At 41.7% G+C, this 27,909-nt stretch overlaps 3 protein-coding genes across 9 annotated transcripts; 1 reads left to right on the top strand and 2 right to left on the bottom strand.

The window, feature by feature from the left end:
* The first annotated feature begins 335 nt into the window (after positions 1-335).
* Positions 336-4,191, top strand: zgc:112285 (uncharacterized protein LOC561476 homolog). Its single transcript, XM_039788378.1, has 6 exons — positions 336-496; positions 615-724; positions 2,690-2,784; positions 2,912-3,192; positions 3,454-3,617; positions 3,724-4,191. The coding sequence occupies exons 1-6, from the start codon at positions 361-363 to the stop codon at positions 3,901-3,903; spliced, it is 966 nt and encodes a 321-aa protein (XP_039644312.1). The 5' UTR covers positions 336-360; the 3' UTR covers positions 3,904-4,191.
* On the bottom strand, positions 4,190-7,999 carry timm23a (translocase of inner mitochondrial membrane 23 homolog a (yeast)). Its single transcript, XM_039788380.1, has 7 exons — positions 7,481-7,999; positions 7,233-7,291; positions 7,045-7,138; positions 6,105-6,189; positions 5,946-6,004; positions 5,599-5,709; positions 4,190-5,059 (listed from the first exon to the last, which is right to left on the bottom strand). Exons 1-7 carry the CDS (start codon positions 7,581-7,583, stop codon positions 4,926-4,928), a joined length of 645 nt encoding a protein of 214 aa, XP_039644314.1. The 5' UTR covers positions 7,584-7,999; the 3' UTR covers positions 4,190-4,925.
* A 5,620-nt stretch (positions 8,000-13,619) lies between these two features.
* Positions 13,620-27,759, bottom strand: qki2 (QKI, KH domain containing, RNA binding 2). 7 transcript variants are annotated; one of them, XR_005637867.1, is made up of 9 exons: positions 27,163-27,758; positions 24,515-24,663; positions 23,331-23,447; positions 19,564-19,707; positions 18,223-18,310; positions 17,719-17,997; positions 15,985-16,502; positions 15,758-15,835; positions 13,620-13,752 (listed from the first exon to the last, which is right to left on the bottom strand). XR_005637867.1 is itself a non-coding variant. In XM_039788739.1 (9 exons), the coding sequence occupies exons 1-9, from the start codon at positions 27,302-27,304 to the stop codon at positions 13,730-13,732; spliced, it is 1,044 nt and encodes a 347-aa protein (XP_039644673.1). In that variant the 5' UTR covers positions 27,305-27,759; the 3' UTR covers positions 13,620-13,729. The 7 variants fall into 7 exon arrangements, 5 of the variants coding, with proteins under 5 accessions (XP_039644673.1, XP_039644674.1, XP_039644675.1 ...); XR_005637868.1 differs by having other exon boundaries at positions 15,758-15,832; XM_039788739.1 differs by having other exon boundaries at positions 16,479-16,502; positions 27,163-27,759.
* Between the last annotated feature and the right edge of the window lie 150 nt (positions 27,760-27,909).

Raw genomic sequence — 27,909 nt, 5'->3', positions numbered from 1 at the left:
CAGAGATAAAGGGCATGCCCAGGTCACTATGTCACTGCTGTAAGTCATGTGGCATGATGTGATGTGATGTTTGTTTGTGTACAGTGCTGTATTGCCTTTGTCCTGTGTGCATGTTGGTGTACTGTGTGCATACTATATGTATGTGAAAGTGCTGATGGGACTCCCCGAAATCCCCTTTTTCTCAACGGCAGTGGAAACTTTAGCTGTACAGGAGAACAATCCAGCGCTTGGCCTTTGTAGTGACACAGCTCATTGTCCCTGCTGTTGTGTGTGTGCGTGAGTGTGTGTACATCTGCGTGCACTTGCTGCCCGATATAAATATAGTGGGATGTGTGCCGGCCGGTGATTCTGTGATAGACGATGGCTGTACCAGGACCTCCTCTGCTCCTCTTTCTGTCCCTGCTGCTGCCGCTGCTGTTGAGCAAGGCATCTCTGCCAGCAGATGCATACACACTCATCCCCGGACGACAGCCACAGCACAAGCTCCTCCACCTGGGTGAGGGCAACACACACACAGAAACACACTCAGCTGTTAACACATACTAAATAAGTGTTTGATTTGAATGTCTGCTCTCTGTTTTTTTGGGCCTTATCTTGTTCTTCTATCCTCTTAGACTGGCCTAAGGATTGTGGTATGGCTCACTTTAAGCCCAACATGGCTGAGAGGATTGTCTCTGGTAACGAGGCCAGACCTCACTCTTGGCCCTGGCAGGTCTCTCTGCAGGTAAATCTGCCTTTGTATTGACGTGGTTCAGTATTGAGAGATCTTGAATTGACCACATGATAAAGTTACATACAAAACTCAAAACCAGTACACTTACTACCTGTGGTAGAATGTAACTAAGTACATTCACTCAAGTAGTGTACAATTTTGAGGTACTTGTACTTTACTTGCACTTTTCCATTTTCTGCTACTATATACTTCCACTCCATTACATTGCAGAGGAAATTATCGTACTTTTTACTCCACTGGATTTATCTGACCGCTGCAGAACATATGATCAGTTTAAAAAACATTATGCATTCTTAAACACTATTATCTAAAACAGTATATTAACTTAAGAATGCATCAATGATAATATTCCAATAACATATATAGAACATATATAACTGAGTGGGGTCATTTTGCATAAGGAGTACTTTTACTTTTGATACTTTAAGTACATTTCAATGCTAATACTTATATTACCTGAGTAGGATTTTGAATGCAGGACTCTTACTTGTAATAGAGTATTTTTATACTGTGGTATTACTACTTTTACTTGAGCAAAGATCAAAGATCTAAATACTTCCTCCACCACAGCTTACCTCCAGCCAAATTTGTATCCCTTCTTGGGCTGGTATGAGGCTGCCCCTACAGATAATTTTTTAGATCCGTTCATGTGTTTTTTCAATCTTTTAGTGTATAAAATGTCAGAATGTAGTGAAAAATGCCAATGAGATGTTGTCACAGCCACGTCTCTAAATTCCTTGTTCGTCTGACCAACTGTTGAACACGACCAAAACCATCAAATATGCTAAATTTAAATGAATGTAAAACAGAGAACATTAGCAGATTTTAGGATTGGGAACCAGTGCACGTTTGTCAAATTCTCAAATGTATTGTCAGTTAATTTTATGTCACTCGCTTATGGATTAATTGACTAATCATTTGGGCATATTACCATTTCCTATACTTCAATTCTTAACAATTGTAGATCTAGTAAAAAACTAATTATCTTTTATAAACAAGTGTTTACATTAGTAGCTCTAGTATGTCCGTTTTGAGCATTATCCTGGTTTTGATCATATTCAGGATTATGTTTACATACGAGAAACCTTCATTATTATTCATGTCACTGTATACATGATCATAACAGTATCCAGGTTTCTGATCATCTGTTGGTGCAGTTGTGTCTTGATTTCTCACCATATCAGCCACAATGTTCTGCACCAACAAAGAAACCAAAAATAGCTTCATAGCGTATTTATATGACGAAATGTACTATAGGACTAGTACTATAGTACTAATAAGAGAAAATGTGTTCTGCTTTCAGAGAGGCTGAGCAATTGCACAGGTCGGAAATTACATTTTTGACTAAATCCAGCTAATTTGCAGGAAGTCTAATTAACATTCCTTAATTGATGATCTATTAAAAGGTGCTCTAAGCGATGTTGGGTGGCGGCACTTCTTGTTAACGTTCGAAGTATTTTCAAACAAAACGAAGCTAGCTCGCCCCTCCCTCCTCCTCATCCCGTCCCCTCCCCCTCCCTTCCGTGCTTCCGCGCACTAACCCCCCAACCCCCACCCCGAAATCCCTCTTGTCGGTTATTGGCTGGAACTCTGTTATGTTTCGTGGTGCAGGTTGGCCAGTTTGTTTTTACTGGCGTTGGTGGAGCCTGGGCTGTCTACAGAGACCGTTTTTTTTTTGTAGTGTGTTCACGGGACAGGCAGCTCACAGATAGTGAGGAGATGTTTGCTGTATGTGACAAAAAATGTTGTAGCCTAAAAAGTGCTTGACATCGCTTAGAGCACCTTTGAGTGTTAGCAACAGGAATTTATGAAACAGCCTGCATTAATTCATACATTATATCATCATGAGTCATACATCAGTTAAGCATTACTTAAGTGTATGCTTTGTATCCTTATTATGAAGTGTTAACAAATAATCTCACATCACTGAGGGGGCTGTCTGGATGTCTCTCGTAGGTTCGTCCCAGGGGAAGTAAACATTACATTCATGTCTGTGGAGGAACTCTCATCCACAAGAACTGGGTCCTTACGGCTGCTCACTGCTTCCAAAAGTAAGAAACAATTAACACAGAAGAAACAGTTGCAGATTTAGTTGTAGTTTAGGGTTTGAATACATATTTGTGACATAAACAATGAGAACCACAGAGGCCTTGCTTTAACTGTTTATTGGCCTTTTAGGGGTAAAGCTGAGGATGCTGGGAGCTGGAGGATCGTCCTGGGGAAGCACCAGCTGAAGCGCTCAGAGACGGCAGAGAGAATTTTCCCCGTGAAGAGAATCTACCGGCATGAGAACTTCCGTTACCCGACTCACAGCGAGCTGGACTACGACATCGCCCTGGTGAAGGCTGCCACAGATATCGTCCCATCAAACTTCATCCGCTACGCCTGCCTGCCAAGCAAGCAGACCAGCCTCAATCCGGGACACTACTGCTGGGTCACAGGCTGGGGAGACACCCGGGGTGAGTAGAGGAGGCGGGGCGGATGTAAATGACAAGAGAAAAGCTCTGAAAGAAGTAATTGTGTCCACTGATTAACTTTTGTCAACCCATTGGTTGCGCTATAGGAAAAGTCAGGGAATCAATAGAATTCATCCATTGGGGATCAAAAATGTGCAAAATGTCCAAAAGTTGTGGAGATATTTCAGTCTGGAGCAAACTGATGGATTAAAAAAGTCTAAATACAGTTTAAATTTAAAATTGTTTTCCTTAAACACATTTCAGGTGGGAAGGAGAATGTGTCTCTGGCAGAAGCCCTGAATCAAGCCCGCCTGCCCATCATTGACTTCAAGACCTGCCGGCAGAAGAAATTCTGGGGCGATCGTGTCCGAGACTCGATGATCTGTGCCGGGTTCAGGGACACTGAGGGCCCACCTGCTGCATGCCAGGTAGGACTGAGATTTACAGTGATATGTTGAAGTGAGAATGAATAAAAATAAAATTTTAAAAAGTGCATCTCCTTACCACCGATCTGTCTCCTCCTTCCTCCCCCAGGGTGACTCTGGTGGTCCTCTGCTGTGCCAGCAGGGGCAGGATCGCTGGGAGGTGCACGGCGTTGTGAGCTTCGGCCCGATTGGCTGCACCGTGGAGAATAAACCCAGCGTTTTCACCCGCACCGCAGCCTACATCCACTGGATCGAGGCAACACGCATCAGGGACTTCTTCCTTCACTGAGTGGGCCGCCTGACTCATCGCTGACAGCAAACATAAGCTCTGCTCCGTTTCATGTCTACAGACAACTACAATCTGTTTTTCCTAAAAGTCTCACTGCAACAGTTCATTCAACAAGAAGTAAATACGTGTTCTGAATGTGAAATTATTGTTTTCTTACACATCATTTTTTAAAGTCTTCACTATGCACTGCTCTGATTTTAAACAGCAGAAAGTTGAGGCAGAGCACTGCATAGTATACACTACTCATGACATCTACATTTGAGCAATAAAATTGGTTAAAAGCAAAAACTGTCAACATTTCCTTTAATACAGAATTTAATACAGCGAGTATGGTGGAGACACAAACAGCTTTACAGTGATTTCTTCTTGCACAGTAAAACAGAGACCACTGCTTATACGCTTCAATAAATACATAGAGTAGAACCATAAGGTTTAGTTCTGCATTTGTAGATCATAGTTGAAAATCTCTTTGCTCTTCTACTACAGAAGAGTCTTTCAGTCCAGAAGCAGTACATGAATCCGCTGCCGTTCGTCTGGTGAACCACACACACCAGATGTCACAAGTCATTTTACACATTGGCTCTTTTAACCCAAATATCATGGGTTCATTGATTTCAGAACAAGCATCAATGAAGACTAATAAGCCTCCCATAAACAATGACATAACAAATGACACACCTCTATAAAAAATCCTCACAGGGTCTTCTCATTACTGATCAGATCAGTGACAGGAACACCTCAGAGGATAAAAAACAAATGAAGAGAGGGGTGTTGTAGGACGGTCTACATCTGGACTCCCAGTGGAATTTAGTCCAATCTCCTTTTTTTTTTTTTTCCCAGAATGCTCCTGGAAAGGAAAGTGACTATGGGGGGGGGAACCATTGAACTGGGACCAACCCACACTTCCCAGAAAAGCACACTGCATTTGACCAGAGTCTAATTCCTCTTAGCGCTGTGGTTAAAGGCTGTGTCCTGGGGAGTTATTTGGCCCTAATGTAGAAGCAGATGTGTGTGGGAGAGGGTTAGTATAGCCTGGAGGAGGAGGAGGAGGAGGAGGATGAGGAGCCGGTGAGGTGGTCCCAGTTGTTGTAAAGAGCGTAGGCACCAGACAAGGCTAAACCAGCCAGACCTCCTCGGGCCACACCCTTTAGGCCACCTGCAAACACACAGTAGTGGCAGAACGATTGAAAATAGCTGTGTGTGAACATAAAATAAACAGCAACGTCAGGAAATAATTCTCATTTTAATTTACCCAAAGTGCCAGATGGTTAGGGCTCAACAGATTCACTTCAGGCAGTGTAATTTATTAGCTCTCAAAAAAATTGGTGCTTTCCAATGTTGATTTCAATATTTGTGCATTTATTGTACTGCCCTTTGAATCTCACAACATGCCTACAGAGTATTTAAATAGTATAAGATAAATAAAAATATAGGTGGTGAAAGTAGCACTGCCAAAAATGTCTATCACTAATTTCAGCTTCTTTTTTGCATGCTGTGGTTGTTCCATAAGATTAAAGCCATCACTCATTCAGATGAGAACTTGTGAAACCACACTATTTCAACAGGAGGATTTTATATGGCGACAATACAGGTTATATAATTCAGTTATCTTCATCTCATTAAAACACATGCAAATACTCTCAGGTTAAAGTCAATAACATTACACATAAATATACAAGCAGAAAAGACACTTACTGGCTGATTTGAAAAGCATCCCCGTTAGCGTCCCAGCAGCCATTGTGTTGATGTCATCTTCTGCTCCTCTGGCCTTCTCTATCGCTACACCAAAAACACTATATAACAAGGCTGCAAGGGCAAAGAAAAGTAAACAGTTTTACGCGAGGTGGCAACAAAAAAACACATCCGTCTCACACTAGAGTCAAGTTTTTCAAAAGAGGGAAACTTGAAAAGCAACATATCAAACATAAAAAAAAATCCCTAAAAGCACACTAATATTATACATTTAAATAAGTAATGTTCTCTTATATGTTATCATCCATGGCATTTGTTTTATTTTTTTAGTTACATTATAATGGTCTTACCTACTGAGCCTAAAGAGTTGGCCCATGAAGCACCCTGTCTGGTCACCATGTTGAGAATCCTGGAGAGAGAAAGCAAACATTTAGAGGACAGGTCAAGTAATCCAGATATACTATTAGAGGTAATGTGACGGGTAAACAGAAAACTGTCTCCATACTCACTGCACATTACGAGGTTTGGACCATCCCATGTCTCTAGTCTCCTTCAGGCTCACCCTGAGACCATTTACAGCTCCAAGTGCTGCTCCTGAAGTCGAAACAAAAAGGAAGAAAGGCTGAGTGAGACTTTGGGTAAAAACAATGAAAACATTCAGCTATTTCAATGATGTATACCCAGGTACACTATATGCCAAAAGTTATGTGGACACCCAAACTTGATTGTTAAACATGTCAACTATGAGCCATAATCTGCTGCTATAACATCTCCACTTTTCTAGGGAAGGCTTTCCACAAGATCTTTAGAATGTGGCTGCAGGGATTTGATCCCATTCAGCCAGAAGATCACCAGTGAGGTTGGCCTCGGATGTTGGGTGATAAATCCCGGGTTCAGTGGGAGCCCAAATTCATCCCAAAGATGTTGAATGCCAAGGTCAAGGCACAGCGCAGACCAGTCACGTTCTTCCACACCAGACTTAAACAACCAACAGTTCTTTATGGACCTGACTTTGTGCATGGTGGCATTGTCAAATTGAAAAAGTAAAGGGCCCACTCAAAACCACATTGTTGTCTAAGTACCATCCTCTTAATTTAAACCAAGGGGACCAAGCTCAAAACATGGAAGACAGCCACAGAGCAGTAAAAGTATAAAAGTGAACAGCAGTGTCCACATACTTCTGACATATATAGTACAAGTATAGTACTTTTTACTTTTCACATTTATAGAAAACAAAAAACTGTTCCTATTGAACAGAATGAATAACGTTTTAAGTACAATCTGAGGAAGTTGTGGGACACTATTATACTAACAAAATTAATAATAATACAATTTGTTTATATGCGCCTTTCAAGTCACCCAAGGACAAATCATAAGACAGTCAATACATCATGAAAGATAGCAGTGGAAAGAAAAATGATGTTACAGGAGGTGCTAATTATCTCTTACCAGTCATGCAGGATCCTCCAATGGTAAAGAAAGCCAGTTCAAACCTCCCTCTTGTTTTATCGGCACCTGTGGGTAGAATGAACTCATCTGTGTCCTGAAAGACAACATCAACGGCTGTTACAGTGAGAAAAATACACAAAAACACCTAAATCAGCTAAAATGCTAATTTCGCTCTAGCTTAACGTTACCTGAATCAGGTAACGAGGGTCGACATTGAGGTAAGGGGACAGAGGACTCATTCCAGTCACTGAAATGACATTACAACAGAAATATTAGCATCACTTTTAACATAATTCAACATATATATTGAGAAAGTTGTATTTACAAGACATTTAAAAGGCCATGAAGCTGACTAGCTAACATTACAGCTGCTATGGCTGTTACCCGGCTAAAGCTAACCAAAGCAAAGTGAAAGCTAGCGTTACATGACGCTTACAGGGGACACCGGCGAGCTCTGTGTTGGAGTATTCAGGTGCACCGCCTCCAAAGAGACCCCCGATACCTCCTTTCATTCCTCCCGATCCTTGCGAGTTGTCCATGGCTGTAAAAGATCCGAGGGGTCAAGCACTCGAGCTAGCAGAGAGCTGCTAGCCAAACCGATCTGGCTAACGTTAACAAGGCTAGCTATGTCGCAATACTGAAAATCCAAGACAAACGATGGGCTGCTGGATTCACCGACACCAACATACGCTGTCCTGTTAATGTGTATTTTGAACCCTAAGTGAGTTTTACCAGTGAAAACACAAGGTTTTTGTTACAGACTCGCTACTTAGCTAGCTAGCTAGGCTTCTTTTCAAACTCCTGACCTCCAGCAGCACGCTCTGCCGTAAAGCGACTACACTGACGCTGAGCTGTCGTTGCGTCATCAAACCCGACCAAGATAATAGCCTACTGTCCTCACTCAACATCAGTTTCATCTCGTGATTTCAATAACATACCTCGTTTAGACGTGAAAAGTAAAGGAACCATACAGTTTTTATAACGTTTGTAAGCCCTACGACTTTACGAAACCTTCACAGATCTGGGATCTGTTTACTCAACCCAAGTGCAAACTGTAACCATAGACTGTAACAGTCTATGACTGTAGCCTAACGCAGCCAGGACATTACAAAACTGACTCCAGACGAGGAGTCAATAATTTGATCATATTACTAAAATATTTGACAAATAAACAGTGATGGAAGAAGTATTAAGTAACTATATCTATATATATAACTATATCAAAGTAAAAAAATACTAAGTTTAGTTTTCAAAGTAAATGGACTTGCAGTATTATAACCGAAAACAGACTTTTTTTTTACAATCTTTCTTTTGCTTACAATATTTCTGGGAATGACCACAAGAAACAAAAAACGTTTGTTTGGAAGAATAAAAAATGCCCCATGTAGGCTGAGTTATTTGCAGCGGCCCGGGTTCGAATCCGACCTGCTGCCCTTTGCTGCGTGTCATCCCCTCTCTTTCTCTCCCCCTTTCCTCTCTATCCACTGTCTCTATCGAATAAAGGGAAAAGCCCCAAAAAGCCCCTTAATAAAAAGAAAGATTTATTACATTTCTAGTGCAGCAACTAACGACAATTTCATTTTTATTATTCATTATTTTGCCTATAACATGTCAGGATGTTGTGAAAAATGCCCATCACAATTTCTCAGGGGACGTTTTGAATGTCACTTTTTTATTAAGTCCAGCCTTTCTTACACCTCTCCCTTGTTTTGGGTCATCTCTATCCGTAAAAAAGGCACAAAATGGCTTCAAAAAATACTCACATTTAAGAAGCCGTTTCTGCATTAATTTTCTGTCGACCAATTGTCTCAGCTCGCATACAGTTTTTTGCTTCTCACTTGTTGCATTTATTGTAATCTAGTCTGAAAAGTTCCTCACAAGCTACACAGGGAGGCAGCAGAGAGCTGATAGTAAATACAGACCTGCTATAGAGGGGTCAAACCTGTTGGTTCTGTTACTCCTCAGTCCTCACTCTAATAGGCCTTATTACTGACTGATTTGGTGAAATTTGTACTCAGTTATGACAGACACAAGTTGGATTTGTTGGACTGTTGGCATCACTTGATGTAGTGAGGCTGAGCGGAGTTAAATAAATATGACACCTGTCTGGCCTTTAGATGCACGGTTTCTCACATTTCAAACCTACAGGGTATACTCACCCATGATGCAACAGGAAGACAGGAAGACAAGAACACAAGCACATGCACACGTACGTGCACATTTATGCAGCGCAGCCCTGGCCATCTGCTGCCGGTCAAAGGACAGAGGCACTGAAGGAATTTAGTGTGTTAAATTTCACGAATAACAGAGCATCTTATTTGGATTCTGCCATTGTATGTGTGTATTCAGACGGGGCCAAGTGGAGCGATGAAGTTTGCCATTGTCGCCCAGTGTGGGTGTTTTCAGACTCTCTGGCATGATCTGTGAGTTAGTGTTGTCTGTGTTACTGCCCAGTGTGCCCACTGTCTTTCCCACAATGCTCCATTCAGCCCTGGGCCTCTCTCCCCCTCACTCTCTCTCTCTCTCTGCTCTCTCTCAGACTAAGCTGCCACCCATTTTATGCCTCTGGCTAATCATCATCATCATCATCATCATAATCATCATCATCACCACCATCACCATCACCATCATCATCGTCGAGCTACAAACCAAATTTTCATTTGTGGGATAAAATATTTGTGATGTCATCTTTTTTTATCTTTTTTTCAGCCTTGTTTTCATCCTTCATTTCCTCTCTTCCTCTTTCTCTCACTCTCTTTTTCGTTCTTTCTGTCTCTCTGAGCTCCCAAACACAAAAGACAGAGAGGCCACGACAGGACCCCAGTGTATGCTGGTTGTCAAGGAGACAAGGAGACAGTGTTGGGTCTTTAAACTGCCTCAGAGGGGTGTGTGGAGTTAGGGGGAGTTGGCCTTATTTACATGGGAAGAGGACAAGGGAGAGAGAGGGGTTTGAAATACAACTTTTGAGCAGCTTATAGGACTCCTGTTATTCAACTAAAAATCATTCCGCCGCTCGGTCATCAAATATTTACCAAGCAGAGGGAATCTGGAGCTGTTCATTATGTGGAGAATGCTGTGCATACATAGTAATGTAAATCAACCTGTCTTTTCCTCTCACTTTTCTCTCTTTATCCCCCCACACACACACACACAAAACCACACTTTGATTGTAAGCACTGGGATCTCTGGGCCCCAGTGTTGGCAATGGCGTAGAGCTGACTGCAGAATACATTACCAGATGCTTGAAGAGTGTTTCATACCAGACTAGGAGAGAGAAAAAAACAGCACAGAACTTGAGAGAAAACAGGAAAAACAGAGACAAGAGTACACACCCATCCAAACACACACACGCACCCCCACCCATTTATACGTCCACACAGTCTCTCTTGTACTTTTTTTCTCCCGTGCTATCTCCACTCGGCTTCTTCCTGTCCAGAGGATTGTCAGCAGCAGTCACATTATGTCCTTTCTCTCTCAGTGATCAGGGGGGGTTGGGGTTGGCGGCCGCAGAGCAGGCTCAACTCCAAGCCTGAAGTTCAATATCACCCCTCAACTCCACAATGAAAGCAGGAAGGGCAGGGAGAGGACGAATGAGCCACCCACTGCTGCATTCACCACAGAAAACCTCCATGTGATTTTCTCCTTTTTTTCCGCGTGTGAAACCTTAAATGCGTAGTTTGAAGGGAACTTTAAGTGTCAAAGGCTCAAATTTCCCAGGATTTCTTTTAACCCTCTTTTTGTTTTCATTTGAATAAGTGCACCCTTAGAGGGTATCAAAAAGAGCTTAATTAGAACAAATGTAGCTACCATGACACAATATTAGCGGTGGGTTTTCAGAGACTTCGGGGACGGACTGTGATCCTGTGTAATATTTACTCTGCAGATGTTTGAGGGCGAGCTTGCACAATCAATTTCCCTTTAATTCCCCAGCCATCTAGTCCTCCAAACCCCCTTCTTTTTTCTGTTATACATGTGCATACCTCTGAGAAACCATGGTGAGCTGGGTGTGTTTTGTTCCCTCTTATTACACGGATCAATGTGTGTAACGTCTACTTAAATAGCAGGAGAAGATAGAGAAGAAGAGAAAGAGCACAGAAAAGGAGAAGTGGGAAAAACATGTTGTGGCCTTTTCGTTGCATTTGTCCGCAAGTATCTGCTGGGTTTCTTTTCCTCCTTCAGTATCTAAAAGGAGTGTTTGGTGATTAGTATGCAGAAAGGAAGCTGATTTGCATAATTAAGAGCTACAGAGAAAAAGCAACAAAGTTTGTTAGTTTTACAACTATGAGTTTAATAGTGTACAAAGAGTTATTCCTGCTCATTTTAAAAGTTAAAAGTTCAACACATATCTTTCTTTTCATGTTTTTTAGACACACATGTATTTTTTTTAAAGAAATCCAAAGCAGAGACAGATACCATTAAAGTGGTTAATAATCACAGAAGTGGTAACCGTTAGTAACCTACACTTGAAGAGTAGATTAATGTTGTACTACACTGTTAATTGTCACACTCATAGTAAACAAAAGGCACAAAAGGCAAGCAATGTCGATCTCAAGTTAATACAGAGGACATCAGAGACTCCAGTTTATCAGGACATTGATTCCTAATGACACATGAAGGATAGTTATACTCATTAAATTACTCTTCGTAAGAAGGCATAATGTTCTTATCTGAAAAGGTCATTTAATGTTATTTTCACGTACAAAATAGAATATAAAAATACATTATAAACTTGTTACAGATGTTACGGCTCCATGATTTTTTTTCTTTTTTTTGTATCAAGGCATCAGTTGGTTTGTGTGTATATGTGTGTGTAACTGTACCACACCTTCTGAAAAAGCGGATACACATGCAGAAATATAGATATGGACGACTTCATCTCCAACAAAAACAATCAAACAAACAAAAAGATAAAATATAACACTATTCTCTCGAGGTATCCGAACCTCACACATAAACATTTCGGACATCGTAGCTGCTGCTTCAATACTGCATTGCACTTCCAATTCAAATGAGCCACTTCTTTGTTTTGTTTTTTTTGGCACTAAAATCTGAATTGGGAAGAGTTATGGATGTAAAGCCATAAAATGTAGATGATGACAATTAATCTGCATAAACCCCAAAGGATATAATTTCATGCTAGGCACAAACCCACGTTGTAGTAGTAAAAGATTTAGGTGTAACATTGTTCCATCGCTCTCAAATAAATAAAGGCACTGTTGTTCAAGCTCATACAATACTGTAGTGTGAAAAAGGCAAAGCAGCGTTGTGTAAGTCCTCTCCATTTAGACAAAAGAAGTGCAACCTTCCCTCTGTGTGTGTGTATCTGTACGGTACAGACGTTACTTGGTAATTGACATTTATACTGCATATATTGACTCAGTATTGGGATTCTTTAGCTATTAACAAAAACTCAAAAGATACTTTGCATTTTGGATTCCAGTTTGTTATTTTTCCTCACTGAGCACCTGTTGCTTTACGGTGAAAAAGGTTTTACACTGGCATTTTACTTCACTGGACGACAGCTTTCTTTTTAGTGACATTTTGAACACATTTTGAACACATCATTGGTGTTACATTTCAAGAGAAAGTGTGTTAATATGCAAATTAGTCTATATCCACGACGTTCCATTTCTGGGATTGCTCCGTTGCCGCCGGAACATCCGCCGGATTTCACTCATTTAGGCCGGATATCCGTTGCCTTGGGCTTCTTTTGTGTTGGCATTTTAGACTCCGGTCGATTTATGAGGACAATGGTTAACCTTTTCTCAGATCTCTGCAGGGTAAATCCGACCAGCTAGCTAGACTCTCTGTCAAATCTGAGTTTTCTGTTGCAAGACTAAAACAACTTACACATATTCCACCAAAACCAGTTTCTTTCGAGCCTATTTTGCAGCGGCACCGGGGCTTTTCTCCGGTGACGATTGCGATTAAAGAAAGAAAGAAAGAAATGCCAATAAACCACAGCACGTTTTCCTCCGATCCCCGAATGCTATGTGAAGTAGCCAGACTCTCCTCCAGCACGCTTTGGAGGAGGGTCTGGCAAAGCATAACATGACACCAATTATGATGTGTAAATAAATGAATGTATGTTGGCCCAGAAAAATAGCAATCTCTTTAGAGAGTGTGTGTAAAAGTTAAGGAAGAGGTGCCCGATGAGGAAAGATGTTTCAAAATGTCAACATATGTCTTTAGGTTTTAGTGTTTATAAAAGGTTTCTTTGCTGGATAAGTAACAATATTATCAGTATAGTTATAGTTATTAATAGAGTCATTATTATTGCATCACATGGACTGAGGGCAGGGTTTGGCACAGCGTGGGATTGGTTTAGGAGCCCTTCACCAGTTTGGGGCCCGTCCCCAGTAAAGTCTACTGGTTATGCATGGCAACAACTGTTACAGATTGGGATTTCGACTGTTTTAACATTCTTAGACTGGCTTTGGACTTTTGGACAGAAGGCACGTTTGGTAAAGTTTAGGTTAGGACTTGGTGATGGCAGGGTCCTGAGGTTTATTCCCATGATCGCTGTCGTCTGGTTGGCTGGTTAGACAGAAGCAGCCGGGTTGTTCCCAATGTGCTGGTCTGGTTGGCTGAGCTGGGGGAGTGACGGGGCCGTGGGCCAATGAGCACGCCAGCAGGCAGAGATGGGTGGGTCATCAGTGGGCGGAAAGGTCAGAAGGTCAAGGGGTCATGGGTTAGTTGCCGTGGCAGCTAGAGTTAGACAGACAGAGACGGACAGACGTGGAAAGGAAACAAAAAGGGCACATAAAAGGGGACATAAAAAAGAAAAAAGATAGAAGAGAGATTAGTGTCAGCTAGTGGCGTCAGGATGACAACAAGGCAGATCTACTGCAGTCGCACAGCATGAGGGGCGCTTCATAAGAGCTGCGCCAACACCTTCATGAGCCCTGCATAACCATTCAGAAGGACTCACATCAACCACCGGGTGGTGACATAAGGAATGGCTGGTTAGTGATGCTCACATGTGCTCATGAAGGTGTTCGCAGGGATACGTTTTAGGAGATGCCCCTCCTGTCGTGTGATCGCTGCTAAAGTGATACTACTCATGCTAGCTGGGCTACGTCTAGCACAGACAGACAGTGAAACCATGGACAGGGAGGGAGACAGCATGGTTTCATGTGGGTGAGAGAGTGACCTTTATGTCCAAAGAAAAGTGTCTGGGCCTCAGAAATACTTTCGCTTACTGACAAGTAGAGCTATTGTTTAGCAGCAGGCATAAGATCCGAATGATTAACAGTTGTGATTAACTGATAATTGATTATGGTTTGATCTATTTGCTATGAAGTATTAGAAGAGCACCTAATGACTACAGTAAGCAAAGAGGCACCATAAGAGATAGCGATGAAAGGTTAAGAGATGGTGATTTTAGAGGGACTTAAGACACAATTTAACAATAGACAGACTAACTACAAGAATTTAGAGGCTTTGGTTTTCTTTAGAGATTTTTTTTCAATAGTCATCTTTATTGCCTTTTAGTGTTTTTTGTCCATCGTGTACAACAAGAGCACCACCGCTCTCTCTCTCACAAACACACACACAAACACACACACACACACACACACACACACATATATTGTAGCTAGCTAGTCCATTTCTATTGCATAAAACAGTCACGAGGCCTGTGAATCGAGAAGGTCACCTCATCTTAAATAGACAGAGCAAAACACTGCCTTCATTGCCACCTTTCTTGGTGACTAAAACAGTAGTAGCTACACACCTTGAATAAAAGTTTGAAGTTTACATGGAGACACTTCATCTATAAAAAGCATATCGTAAAAACAAAAATAAAGATTTACAAACTAAAAAAAAAACTTAAAAAAAAAAGAAAAATACTACAGGTATTTCCAAAGCGATCTTATTCCATAAGCTTCATATAAGCACTTAAATCCTTAAAATCCCTATATACAAATTTATTTTGCAGCTAAATACATGGTAACAGCACCACTCTGGCTAGGAAATATATGAAAGATGTAAACAGCCCCAATGATAAAGTCCAGTGGGCGACTGATAAGACCACAAACAGTATTTCATACAAAAGAGCTTGTAACACAGACTTCAGTAGTTATCACACGCTGTGTTTTAGTAGTAAAGACCAAAGATCATATTGAATTGAATGACCTTCAGAAAAAAAGACAATCACTGTTACTTTAAGTGTCATATAGTCATTGGGCACAACACAGGATTTAATTAATAATAAAAAAACAAAAAAACATTTGTGGAATTCTACTGGAATGAAGTTGGGTATAAATAACATTTCCCACAGTTATTTGTATGGTCAAAAGTAGTAGTGAAGAGATAAAAACAACAACAACAAAAAAAGGTTTCTGAGAGAGGACTCCAAATCCACAGTCACAAGGACTGAGTCACATGAATGGAGCGATCCATTCTAATTGAGAGGGTCCCGGCCTGCAAGCCGTCCAGTTTATCTACCAGGAGAGCAAAGATAACCGCTGCAGCTGTCACCCCTCATATGGTCCCTCCCATTCTGCTCACTTATTTCACTGCAACGATCACATTTTACACTGAAACTGCTTCAGCGTGTGACCTTTTGATACAGTTATTACTTCTTTTCTTTCTTTTTAGGCATGCCGTATTACAGACACATGTAAACTGAAATTGGTCCATTGGTCTGCATGCACGCACACCAACACACACACATACACATACACATAAAGTGGCTGGTGAGCTAACTAACCTCTGTCTGGGGTCACTACCCTTTGGTAAGGATGGATTCTCTTGTCGTGGCGTCGTACCTTAGTGGTCATGGCACCTGCTAACAGCCATTGACATCGCCAAAACAGAACACAGAAGGTTACTCATCAGAAAGACATCAAACAGTCCACCCATGGCACCAACATCAGTGAAACCAGGAATTTACAAAGTGTTCAAGGCTGAGGGTGAAAATAAGTCAAAACATCTCACTTCTAAGAGTCAGAATTCTTGTTGTTTTGTGGTCTTCTGTTCTCTGAAGAAAATATTAATCCAAACCACTAATTTCTCACTAAGCTTCACTATTAGATTCAACATCAGCTGTAAGCAAAGTCACTCTATAGCTCTGTGATTAAAATAAGCTTCATATATTAAATCACAAACAGCAGCGCTAAAAATATCTATGGGTTCACTAAAATGTGTTAAAATTACAAGCAGAAGCCGAACTATTAAAAAAAGTTAAATAGCTGTCACACAACAACACTAGTCTTCTAATACAAAGAGGAAATTAACAGGAATGGACACTTGACTACAGAATGACTGTCGAGGAATCTGTCATCCGAAAGTATGAGCAAACTTTGAGTGTTTGCTCTGTGGGACAAGTATGTGTGGGGGGGGGGGAGGGGAGGGGGGGGTCTCTGCAAGCCAGTCCATGTGTGTGCTAGGAAGGGTTGCTATCGCTTAGCCTTTGGTTGGGAAAGCCATACCTGCAAAAACACAGGAAGAAGGGACTGTTAGCCCAACAATGAGCTTCAGCATTCATCTATATATGTTGTGGATGTATTACAAGAGCTGGATATGGCTGCCAATTTGTCTCAGCGGCAAAGCGTGGTACTGCAACAGAAAAAAAACAACCTGTTGCCACGAGTTCTGTTTGCTAACCCGACAATAACAGAAAATATCAGGTTGTGTTTGGACTGTTTGACGCGCAAAGCTTCAGGCTTCTCTCGGGTTTGGCTATTTTTTAAAAGCAGCTCGTGAAAAATTTCTCAGTTTTGTTAACTAGTTAACTAAGCTCTGCATCCATGTATGTGATGTTTTGCAAGTACAAATACACACTTCTCAAGCTTCTCCATTCTTTCATGTCTCTCAGGTCCTGTCATATGTGAATTTTGTAAATTAGTGCTTTAAGGTGACTGTGTCTAGTCTACACCGCCCTGTTGGCCAGGTCTCTTATAAAAGTGAAAGAAATAAAGAAGGAAGGAAAGCCAATGTGTGGCTTTAGCCTGGCGAGCTAACAGTTAGTAATGGATGAAATTTGGTTTTCAAATTAGGCAGTACCAGGCTGTGTATAGACTGTGTGGTTAAGTCGAGTCAAGCGATACGCTTAAAATGTTTAATCTTTTGCAAAAATATCCCATCATTTTGTGAATCTGCATCATAAATGTACAGAGACCAGAGGGACAAGGAGTGAGACCAGAGGGAACTGACAGAAAGAACTGGCGTTTCTGGTGAATTGTAAGTTCAGTCAGAGGCTGAGCTGAACACAAACACAGGGTCATTGCACGTGTGCCGTCTGTACAGTTGGTACATTGGCTGTTTGGGGTGAATAAACACGGACTGCACAAACAGTCAAGTCGTCAAATACGAAAAAAAATAAATAAAAGCTTTCTGTTTGAACGCACCTTTATAGATGCAGAAAGATTTCCCCCATAAACTTCTATTATGAAGCATGTCTATAAAACTGGAAACAAGGCCCATTATGATGTACTATGAATCTTTAGACCATGAAGGATTTCAATTTGCGTATTTCTTTCTTAGACTCTAGAAATGCTATTTCTTTGTGCGGGATCATCTATGGGACCAGCGGGCGGTGACAGAAAGACTACAGTAAAGGTTTTTTGACGTATGCGATTGGTGAGCAACTTCCATTGGAATCCAGTATCCAGTTCTCATAATACATCCATTGACCATGTAAGAAATAATGAACGTTTGATTTCCAAATACCTAATACTCCAGTTGAGTCAATCGGGTATTCCAATATGGAGGGTGTGAGTGTGTATGGGTACTCGTAGGGAGTGTAGATGATTCCAGATTCGGGCCCTTGCTGCACCATATGCGGATTGCCTCCCTGCATGAGGGCGGAGCTCTGGATCTGACGAATCAGAGGCATGAGGGTCGGTGTGTTGACGGGAGCGGGGTTGCGCATGGAGGGAGGCAGGACGGGCGTTGGGCCTGTGATGATCCGAGGCGCCTGAGGTGTCCCTAGAGGGAAGCCGGCAGTGGCTGTGCGGCACACATTCAATAATGCAAGTTTGCGCACACCCACATGCGAGCACACACAAAGTGCAGACACATACAATAGACAGGGGAGAAGAGGAGAGGACAAACAGTCTATTTAACAGTAGAAACAGAGGCATTGTTCATATATACAGTGGACTCCTGTACCAAGACCCCTCCTTTGTCACACACCAACCCTCCTCCACATGTTAACTATGATGTCATCCTTACGCGTCTTGACATTGGCGTCTCTGTAGGTCCCATTGAGAATGGCCAGCTCCATCAACTGCATTTTCTTCAGGTTGTCCTCCCCCTCAGCCTACACCAGGGCAGAGCAGCACAATCAGCTTACTTAGCGAGGACTGTCATTCAGCGACAAGTGAATGAATTAACTTTCGTGGGAGTCTGGTTTAAAAAGTCAGCAAAGGTTACAATTTTTTTTGCACTTGGTTTTTTTTTATATAATAAAAACATTGTTTGAAATTTAGTAGACCAGACTTTGTACACAGCCACTCCACCACACAGGACATATTTAACTTCTTAGCTCCAGTTACAGCTCGGTGAAAAGCTTGACTGATTTACAGTCGGAAGGCAAGGTCGGTGGAGTTAAACTAACACATATCAATACCTTTGCTCTCACACACTTGCACATTCACAAACAGAGATTAACAGGTGTCCAGCTCCCTGATTGCTTATAGACACTTCACATCTTTTAACTTCTAGGTTTGGCCGATACTGTGCTGTGATTGGAGCGGAAGTGACGGCTGATTGCCGCAATAGAAATCCCCCTGCTGGTCTTTTCAATCAATTTCTTCTGTTGCAAATAATACAGACGGAAAAAAAGAAAGGAGCTTGTGATTTTCAAAATATGTGCTATTGCACTTGTGTGCGGGATAACTTTGAGAGTGTGTGTCCCTGTGTCTATATGTGATGGTTTATTTATTTGATTAGGACAATGCACATTAATCAACATTTCTGTAAATGCGCCAGTGTTAGCCAGTCGGCTAATTTTCAACTGTAGTCCTAGTTACGTTCAACCAATGTGTTTCTGATTTGTCGTCATGTTTATGCATGCATGTGTGTCCGTAGGGGGGGATGTAGGTGGGCTGGAGAATGTGAGAAATGTTGAGGAGTGCAATCAAAATGTCCTCTTGTGTGGATGACAAAAAAAACAGGGAGAAAAAGGAATACTGTAGCCAGTAGTTGGGAATGAAGTGAGTTGTGAACGAGTGAAAAGAGTGATGGAGTGGGGAGAACAAGTGAACAGACTCTCCATTCATTCCCTCAGCCTTTCAAACAACCCAGGGTTACCATGGAAACCCCTTTATGCATGTTCCCTAATTACCCTAACTCCTTACACATACTCTCTCATACACACAGAGACACACACTCTCTCTCTCACACACACACACACAAAAACACAAAAAGACACAAACACACAGTTTTTGGACTGACAATCCCCTTCCCCCTTCCATGCATACCAACACAGTAAACCCTCATCCATTCACACACAGTTCTTCCATCAGCCCAGACCATAATATTTGACACAGAGGGGTTCGGACTGATACTCACAGCTGGTACGAGAAGTTTCTTGACCTCGTTGATGGCCCGCTGGAGTTTGATCTTGGCCCGGTTGTGTGTGTCCTCCACTGTGATCAGGACGTGGAGGTCCTCGCTGAGGTGCTCCCAGTTGGGCTTCCCTCTGTTCATCTCCTCCTGAAACACAAAAACACTTTTTTTAAAGCTCCGTTTGAATGCACCACACAAGCTTGGTCCATTACTGGCACAGAGGGAACAGGATTTCACTTTTCTTCTTGTTTGGCCCGGGTTTTGGATCGGCCTCAAACTACACACACACAAACACGTTCAAGGCTCAAGGTTGTGTAATGCAGCTTTGGAAGCGTTATCAAACTCATGAAATAATCAAGTTGCTCTTCAGTGGTTACACAAGTTTAATGTTTTTTTTTTTTAAATCTTATCTATTCCCTTCTTTCACTCACTGACACTTTATCTAAACTAGTGCTGAATAGATGGTCAATTTATTTATATTCTGATGTTGATTCAATAACAACAATAGCATTTATGACTGAATGAGCGTTTAGTAAGTCATTATCAAATAAAAAATTCCAGACCCTGTAGACCCTGTTGCTGGTTGTATTTGTTGGTCTCCTTCCATGTTGTTTGTATAACGAAACAGGTGCATATGGTTACTCTTGCAATTGTCTGTTTGGATAACTTTTGTGTTCCAAATAGTTAAAAAAAAATACCAAACACAAAATGGATTAGCTGCTTTTCTCTGTTTCAGATTACTGAAATATTTGGGGTGGGGGTAGGGGTTCAAGTCCATCAGAACTTGTGATGCATTAGTTTTTATTTTTAGCCACGATAACTTGGTCAGTCATTCCATCACTCTTTGGTCCAGACAGAAATATCTCAGCAAATTTTGAATGAGTTGTCATACTTTTATTTTTAAAGGCAAGTCATTAAGAACAAGTTCTTATTTACAGTGGCGGCCCAAAAAGCAACTAATAATGCCATTTGGTTCAGACATTCATGTCTTAAATACCTGCAAAATAAATAGCATCCGCTTCAGCTGTATTTTGTGTTTGGTGCTAATTAAATGTTAGCATGCTAACTCACGAAAGTATGATGGTTTTCATGGTAAACATTACCTGTTAAACATCAGGTTAGTATTGTCATTGTTGCTTTTAGCATTTAGCTGAAAGTTCCGCTGTGCTCGAAGGAAAAGTTAAGACATTTTGGAATATTTGCTCATTTGCTTTCTAGCTGAGAGTTAAATGAGAAGATCGATACCACTCTTTTCCATTAAATATGAAGCTACAGCCAGGAGACGGTAAGTTTAGTTTAGCATAAAGACTGGAACAGCGCGCCTAGCTCTGTCCAAAGGTTACAAAATCCACCTAATAGCATCTCTAAAGCTCAAAAGTTACCAAATCATATTGTGTTCCTTTAATTTGTTGTGGTTTTATGGCAGGTTTAGCTGCCAGTATGCTTCTCCAGAACAACTTGTCGGCCAATCAAATAGCTTCAGAAACCCGCACCCCCCTCCCCCTTTCCAACATCAGATTAGGCGGGATTGTGTCCTACAATTTCTGTAACTTTCAGAAACCAATGATACGACATTCACACTGTGATTGGCCAGCTGTGCAGATGTGAGAAAGTAAGCTCGGTTTTAACTTCTCTTTTTTCATTTGTTATTATAACTATTTCTGTTACTTATTATGTGTACAAGTGCAACACTATGAATGTCTTCCAGGAGTGACTGTCTTCAAGGAGACAACTGTCTGAAAATGTGCTGAGTTATCCCCATAGTTAAAGGATATTGCACCCTCTCTAAGACGGCAGGCTTTTCACTCCACCTTCAAGTGTTGCTGCTCAAAACAACTTTTAATTGCTTTTATTTAATTTTTATTGTGGAGGAACAACACATAGTTGACGAGTTATGTTTAAGCATAACCTGACCCTGATGTGCTGGAACTATTTCTTGGCTAGGCGCAGTGACTTCCCAGCCAGGCCAGCTGTTTCCCCCTGTTTCCAGTCTTTATGCTAAGCTAAGCTAACCACCTACTCCTGGATACAGCTTCATATTCAACAGACCGATATGAGAGTGGTATCAATCTTCTCATCTAACTATCTGCAAGAAAGTGAATAAACATATTTCCCAAAATACCGAACCATTCCTTTAAGTACAGCCTTACATTTTATAGCCTGAACTATCAGTTAATCAAAAAGTAATTGTTAGTTGCAGCCCTAGTTAAAACTTAAAATGATGAAGTTTTCTGTCTCCGTATTGCATGCTGGGACATTGCATCCTCTGTGGATGTTTTGTCAAGTGAGATGTATCATTTTGAAAAACACCAAAAGTCAACATCTTTCTATCTTCTCCCCCGTTGCCTCCCACTGTGTCTCTGTTTTCCTTCCTCTCTGTCTCTGTGTGTGTCTCTCTCTCTCTCTCTCTGAGGGGCGTGCGGGGTAGGGAATGTTCTAGAAAGAAAAGAAAAAAAAAAAAGAGAGAGCGAGAGAGAGAGAGAGAGAAGAAAGAAGAAAAAAAAAAAAAAAAAAAAAAAAAGAAAGGGAGGAATGCTGGACTTGCTCCACCTGCCGTTTGGAAAGCTTGAGCCGACTCCGTCCAACAGCAGACACCAGGGGAGAGGAAGGGGGAACAGATGGACCGAACACCAGGACAGAAAAACTAACAACCAAAAACTCATTTTGAGAGAAGGGATAGATAGATAGATAGATAGATAGATAGATAGATAGATAGATAGATAGATAGATAGATAGATAGATAGATAGATAGATAGATAGATAGATAGATAGATAGTGGGAGAATGCTGCACTCATGTGTTTGCAGTCAACTCTCAGTCTCTCTTTCTCAATCAGTAGGAAGCATTAGTAAAGAAGACTATTAAAGTTTTTTTTTTGTGTCTGTGTTTTGTGCATCTGTTAGATTATTATTTTAACCCTGTGAAATGCTATGCAAAAAAAGTGTTTTTGGTGTATAAATCATGAGCACATCAATATTTTAGATTTAATTGTATCTTATTCAGCTTTCAGGTTGCTACTGAATTCCATTCATGTCAAAGTGGCTGAAAGTCCTCTCAAACATAATTTCCTCATCTTTATCGTGTGTTATTGCTGAATGGTATTGCATCTCAAAATTAGTTCATTTTGAGGGCACATTGAGAATGTAACTTTGGCAGTAATGAAAGTACACATAATGTGCAGAGTGACAGTAACTGTCTTAACCAAAGTTTCCACAGGTTGAATTATTAGATGTGTGCTAAAATGAATAGAAATCAATGGCTACCTAGATGCTATATAAATAGCAAAGTAAAAAAGCTATTTCAAGGAATAGTTTGACATTTTGTGGATTACACTTATTCATAGTTTGATGAGAAGATTGATACCAATCTCATATCTGTACAACAAGTTACATCTTGTTTGTTTATATCCACATAAAAACTGCAGTGTAAAAATGACACGTTGTGGTTTTACGGGGATATGTGCGGGATGTATTCTTGGCTGGATGTAGTGAATTGCTGGGGTCTCTGCTGGGTTGCCCGGCAACCTCCCGGTTAAGACAAGACTTTGAGGATTTTGTTACCTTTGGACAGAGCCAGACTAGCTGTTTGCTTGTTTCCAGTATATATGCTAAGCTAAGCTAATTGTCTCTTTGCTGTGGCTTCATATCTGGCATAGACACAAAAGAGTGGTATCAATCTTCTCTTGAAAAAAAAGGAAGAATTTCAAACTATTCCTGAAATTAAAGCATGTATCGTGTGTGTTTTTGTGAGCGTGTTTATCTGTGTGTATACCTTCTTCTTGTCTCTCATGGAGCCCTTTCCCCGCACCATAATCTTGCAGCCGGTCTCTGCCTCCAGTTGTTTGGCCGTCAGTCCCCGTGGGCCCAGGATCCTCCCTACAAAGTTAAACTACACAAAAGAGCAAATCACTTATTGACAACAGGCCTGAAGGAGGGTAGACACATTTCACATCACAGACTTTGTCTTTTTACAATGTGTGTGTGTGTGTGTGTGTGTGTGTGGGTGTATTTGCATGTGCTGCAAGTTTGTGTTTGTGCATCTGTGATGTGTTACTAAGAGACAAAAATAGCTCATTATATGGGTGCTGGCTGGTGCTGGTGGCATAACAGGACAGCGCCGTTCTCTTAACCTTATCTGTCACTAAGACTGAGTGATTAAGTAGACAGCTGCCCCTCTGTGTGTATGTGTTTGAGTGAGTGTTTCTTTTGCCACTATCCGTCTGTCTTTCTTTCATTTGCCTCTCATAACAGTTATTCAGCCTCTTCCTACTTTTTTTTCAACTCCACTGAAGTTTAACCTAATGTTCACTCCAGTTGCGACATATTTCGCTCCGGCCGCTACAATGAGCCTCAACTCTAACCAACACACACAAATGCAGATAGAGGAACTGCTCTCTAAATTTAACCTTGATCTCAACCATTTTCCAGTGTGTGTGTCCTGTTAGCCTCCTGTCATGTGAGTGAGGACAGCCTGTCATTGTATTCGGTGATTGGCGAGCTGATGCGTGGAGAAAATCATGTGAGCCATTCAATCTAGATCAACGCAACTCATACGGCAGCGCTTAACTGTACTTGGCGGGAGCAGGGATGTACAGGTCTCTTACTGCGGTGCACTTGTCTTTATATTTGGAGAAAAAAAGAGTTTATGCACATTTTTAAGATCTTATAAATGATTATGGTGGAAACTTATGTCTGAGTCTTAATATATCACTGTACATGATACATTTTTATTTTATTGGAAACACAGGCCAAGGTTCATTATTGATCTATTTCAAGTCTAGATTACATCATTGGGTGTGAGCACAGATGATCTCAGAAGGAAATCAGCTTTGAGATAAAATGTAAATCTGTGATTTAAAGCCTCTGGCATTCTGTAACTGAGAGGAGATAAAGCGATCTGATAAAGTAAACAGAAACTCTTCTAAAAGGTCACAGGTCATGGATGTGTCCACTCACGTCGGGGTACTCTTTGACAGGCACGTAGAGCTTCTCCTGCAGCTGAGCCACGGGACCGATAGCTTCGGGAAGCTCCTCCACGTCGCGCCCGTTGAACATGCCACCGTTCACCGTGTCGTTGTACATGTCCTTGCGTACCCTGCCGATTTCTGGGGGACAGAAAGAGTGTGTAAAGTTGAGTAAATTTAACTGAGGACGTCCATTAAAGTGTCAATGAGCTACCACAAGTGTCACGTTTCTTCAGACCGTCCGTTTCTTAGGACGATGACTCACCGTCACCAGAATTACAGGAGGCTCTGAGTGTGACAGCAGACAGACAGACAGACAGACAGACAGACAGACACAAGCATTCTGCACCACAATGTAGAATCTAACCACCGAATGCTTTGCAATCAGGCCTCCTCTATTACTGAAAATTCTCTCTTTTCATTTATTTCTCCAACAGTGTTAAACACACACCCACATACACACACATACACACACACACACACTGCTCCCCCTTTCACTCTGTAAATAATACAAGGAAAAAACAACATACAGTACATGTCAGCGGGGGTCACAGTAACCTAACCTACTTTACCTACCAGTGTTTATGAAGTTCTAGTAAAGGGCAGTTATTCAAGGGCTAAAACTAGAATATATTTTTAGACCATTTTCTTGATTAATCGATAAATCTTCTGGCCTATATTATGCCAAAACAAAATAAGCCAATCACATTGTCCCTGACTCCTTGTTGACGTCTTTTCATGTCTTTTTTGTCTGACCAACATTCCAAAACTCAAAGATATTAAGTGTACAATGATATAAAACTGAGAAAAGCACACCGGAGAAGCTGCAAACACAGAATGGTTGGCATTTTTGCTTACTTAAATGGTAAGTTTTTGTCTTAGGTTTGGTGCAGAAGCACTGTCATAAATGAGACTATGTTGTCTGCCTGCGTGATTGTTTAGTGTTGTCTCAATGACTGATGCTAGCCTCTGATGCCTTTGTAATGACATGCTGGCACAATAATAACTGACTACTGCACTACGCACACACACACACACACACAAACACACACACGCACACACACACAGCAGAATAACTGCCTCAAGGCACAAATATCATCTGACCTAAGCAGGCTGACAGGCATGTCTTCCAGCTCTGAGAGTGATAAGTCCGACCATAATAACTACAGTAGGACTCTATAATTACAGCCACAGCTACAATGACAATGATGATCCTCTAATAACCCATTCTGACCTGTTACAGACCAAAAGTGACAATTAAAAAACACACACATACACAAACAAATCTGCACAGACAAGCAGGGCTTTTGTCCTACTTTAGTTACAGCAGGGAGGAAAATGAGAAGTGAAAGAAGAACAAGAGAGTCGAAGGAGAGAGAGAGAGATAAAGGGGGAGCTGTAGCAGGCCTTATCTTAACACTTCAACCTGTCATTGGTTTATATATAGACCGAACACCGTCGCAGTGTTTCCAAATATGCCACAAACATTCACCCTGACAATATTTGTGACTGGCAGGCTTCCTTATTACCCTGCACAAACTTTTTGGTACCGTGCCCTTGTCCACATTACTCAGGCAGAAGATACAGCCAGGCTGAAAATGAGTACGGTACAATGCTTTTCATTCTAACTGAGGGTGTCACATTATCATGGGTGAGAGATGAATGTGCTCTGCTGTCAAACTTCAACAGGAACACGACTAGAGATGTAAAGTTGACCTATTTGTCAGACCGTAGAGGTCATCTGGTATGAGAACAGGCTTGCTGCGTCATGAGACTTGTCAGAGAGCACATAGTCAGGACCTCGGTGATCCTGATGTGCAACAACAGTAGCAACAACAGGCTTTGGCATATTGTTCCAATATGGAACTGACATTGAAAAAAAAAAACACAAGATGCCACTTTTAAAGCATTTGTTGCAATGCTGTGATGCCCATCTTTTATTGTTTTATTTTATTTTTGCTTGCAAAAAGATGTTAGACATCAACAAGTGCAGTGCATTGTACAGACAGCATGTAATCAGCCTCAAATCAAATATTTTACACGGTGACATGCTCTCGTTCCTGCTCAGGGATGGGCTGCAGCATTCACATAAGCCTGCGCATTAGGTCACTGGGAAAGACTAACAACTGTCTATTTGTTCCCATCACCAACTGCCAACTGTGTGTGTGTGTGTGTGTGTGTGTGTGTGTGTGTGTGTGTGTGTGTGTGTGTGTGTGTGTGTGTGTGTGTGTGTGTGCACGCGTGCGTGTTCATCTGCTGCCCTCCACAAATTAAAAATGGGACTTAAGGTAAAGTTCACATCACATTCACACTTTTATTTTCAGTTTAGAACCACAGCTCTGTTAAGGAATTCAGTGAAAAGAAGCATAGGCCTAAATACAATGCAAGTGTTAAATGATTTATCATTAGCATCTTTCAGGGTTGGATGGGATGACATTTGTTTCCTAGGAGCCAGGGAGGAATTCAAGCACTTAATGACTATTCGATAAAGTGAGTCAATAACGGTCAGTTTTATGATGAACACTCACTATTAAGCTGAACGTGTCTAGCCAAGAAAAAGATCATTTTCTCTGTAGTGTGACAAGTGGTTAAAGTCTCTAGTGAAGGGGGCTAAAATCCCCCAAACAGAGCCCGAGTTACCTTCATCCAGCAGCCGCTCCAGATGCGTGAAGATGCCGCTGAAGTTGGGCAGGGAGCTCATCACCTTCCTGTCGTTCATCAGCTGCATTAGGTAGTCCGGGTTGGACTTGGGTCTCTCCTTCACCTCTGTCTCCCCGACCATGGCTTTAGCTTCTACAGTAAAAGTGACCTAGCTAGTTGAGAAACTTGTGGGGAAATCCACAAAAACACACACGCCCCGACAAGCGATGCGAGGACCCCAGGGGTTTCCACCGGCTGCGACCCGCTGACCGCCTCTCTGCAGCCTAACTCAAATCTCAGCTCCGGTTAAATCGACTGTCCTTCGGTTAACGTTTCGTCTGTGTGCCCTTTCTTCTTCCAAACGGTTCCCCCCTGTGTCCAATTCTCTCCAGAGTTTGAAAAAGTTCCTTAATGGAGGAAGTTTGGCTCTTTTTGACACTTCAGGCGAAACTTTAACGGACTCGAAGCACTTCTTTAACGACTTAATAAAAAAAATCTACCAACAACTGGTCTCATCCGTCCTGGCTGCTCCGCTGGTGTCCGCCCGGTGTGTCGGTATTCTGCAGCGGGGATCGACTCCCTATCATATGATTACAGTATAGCAACAGCACGAGTGGGCTGTCAGGAGCGCGCCGCGCGTCGCCGTTATCACAGGGGAGGAGGCTCGTGCTCGTCCCCTCTCAGCAGCCCCTCAGAGCCCCCGCCTTTCTCTCACGCGCACAAGCAAGCACGCACACACCCTACGCC

The sequence above is a fragment of the Perca fluviatilis genome, chromosome 21 (assembly GCF_010015445.1).
Source record: "Perca fluviatilis chromosome 21, GENO_Pfluv_1.0, whole genome shotgun sequence".
Lineage (NCBI taxonomy): Eukaryota > Metazoa > Chordata > Actinopteri > Perciformes > Percidae > Perca > Perca fluviatilis.
Note: the sequence above shows the minus strand (reverse complement) of the source record. Positions and strands in the feature narration are given on the sequence as shown.

Excerpts from the sequence above, each read along its gene's own strand:
- zgc:112285 (XM_039788378.1), top strand. The coding sequence starts at position 361 with ATGGCTGTACCAGGACCTCCTCTGCTCCTCTTTCTGTCCCTGCTGCTG. Across the intron at positions 725-2,689 it reads CCTGGCAGGTCTCTCTGCAG|GTTCGTCCCAGGGGAAGTAA; the intron begins GTAAATCTGCCT and ends TGTCTCTCGTAG. Across the intron at positions 3,193-3,453 it reads AGGCTGGGGAGACACCCGGG|GTGGGAAGGAGAATGTGTCT; the intron begins GTGAGTAGAGGA and ends AACACATTTCAG.
- timm23a (XM_039788380.1), bottom strand. The coding sequence starts at position 7,583 with ATGGACAACTCGCAAGGATCGGGAGGAATGAAAGGAGGTATCGGGGGT. Across the intron at positions 7,139-7,232 it reads ACCCTCGTTACCTGATTCAG|GACACAGATGAGTTCATTCT; the intron begins GTAACGTTAAGC and ends GTTGTCTTTCAG. Across the intron at positions 6,005-6,104 it reads TCCAAACCTCGTAATGTGCA|GATTCTCAACATGGTGACCA; the intron begins GTGAGTATGGAG and ends TTCTCTCTCCAG.
- qki2 (XM_039788739.1), bottom strand. The coding sequence starts at position 27,304 with ATGGTCGGGGAGACAGAGGTGAAGGAGAGACCCAAGTCCAACCCGGAC. Across the intron at positions 17,998-18,222 it reads AGACGCCAATGTCAAGACGC|CCACTGCCGGCTTCCCTCTA; the intron begins GTAAGGATGACA and ends TGTGCCGCACAG. Across the intron at positions 15,836-16,478 it reads TTCTTCCTGTGTTTTTGCAG|CAGGTGCCATGACCACTAAG; the intron begins GTATGGCTTTCC and ends AATGGCTGTTAG.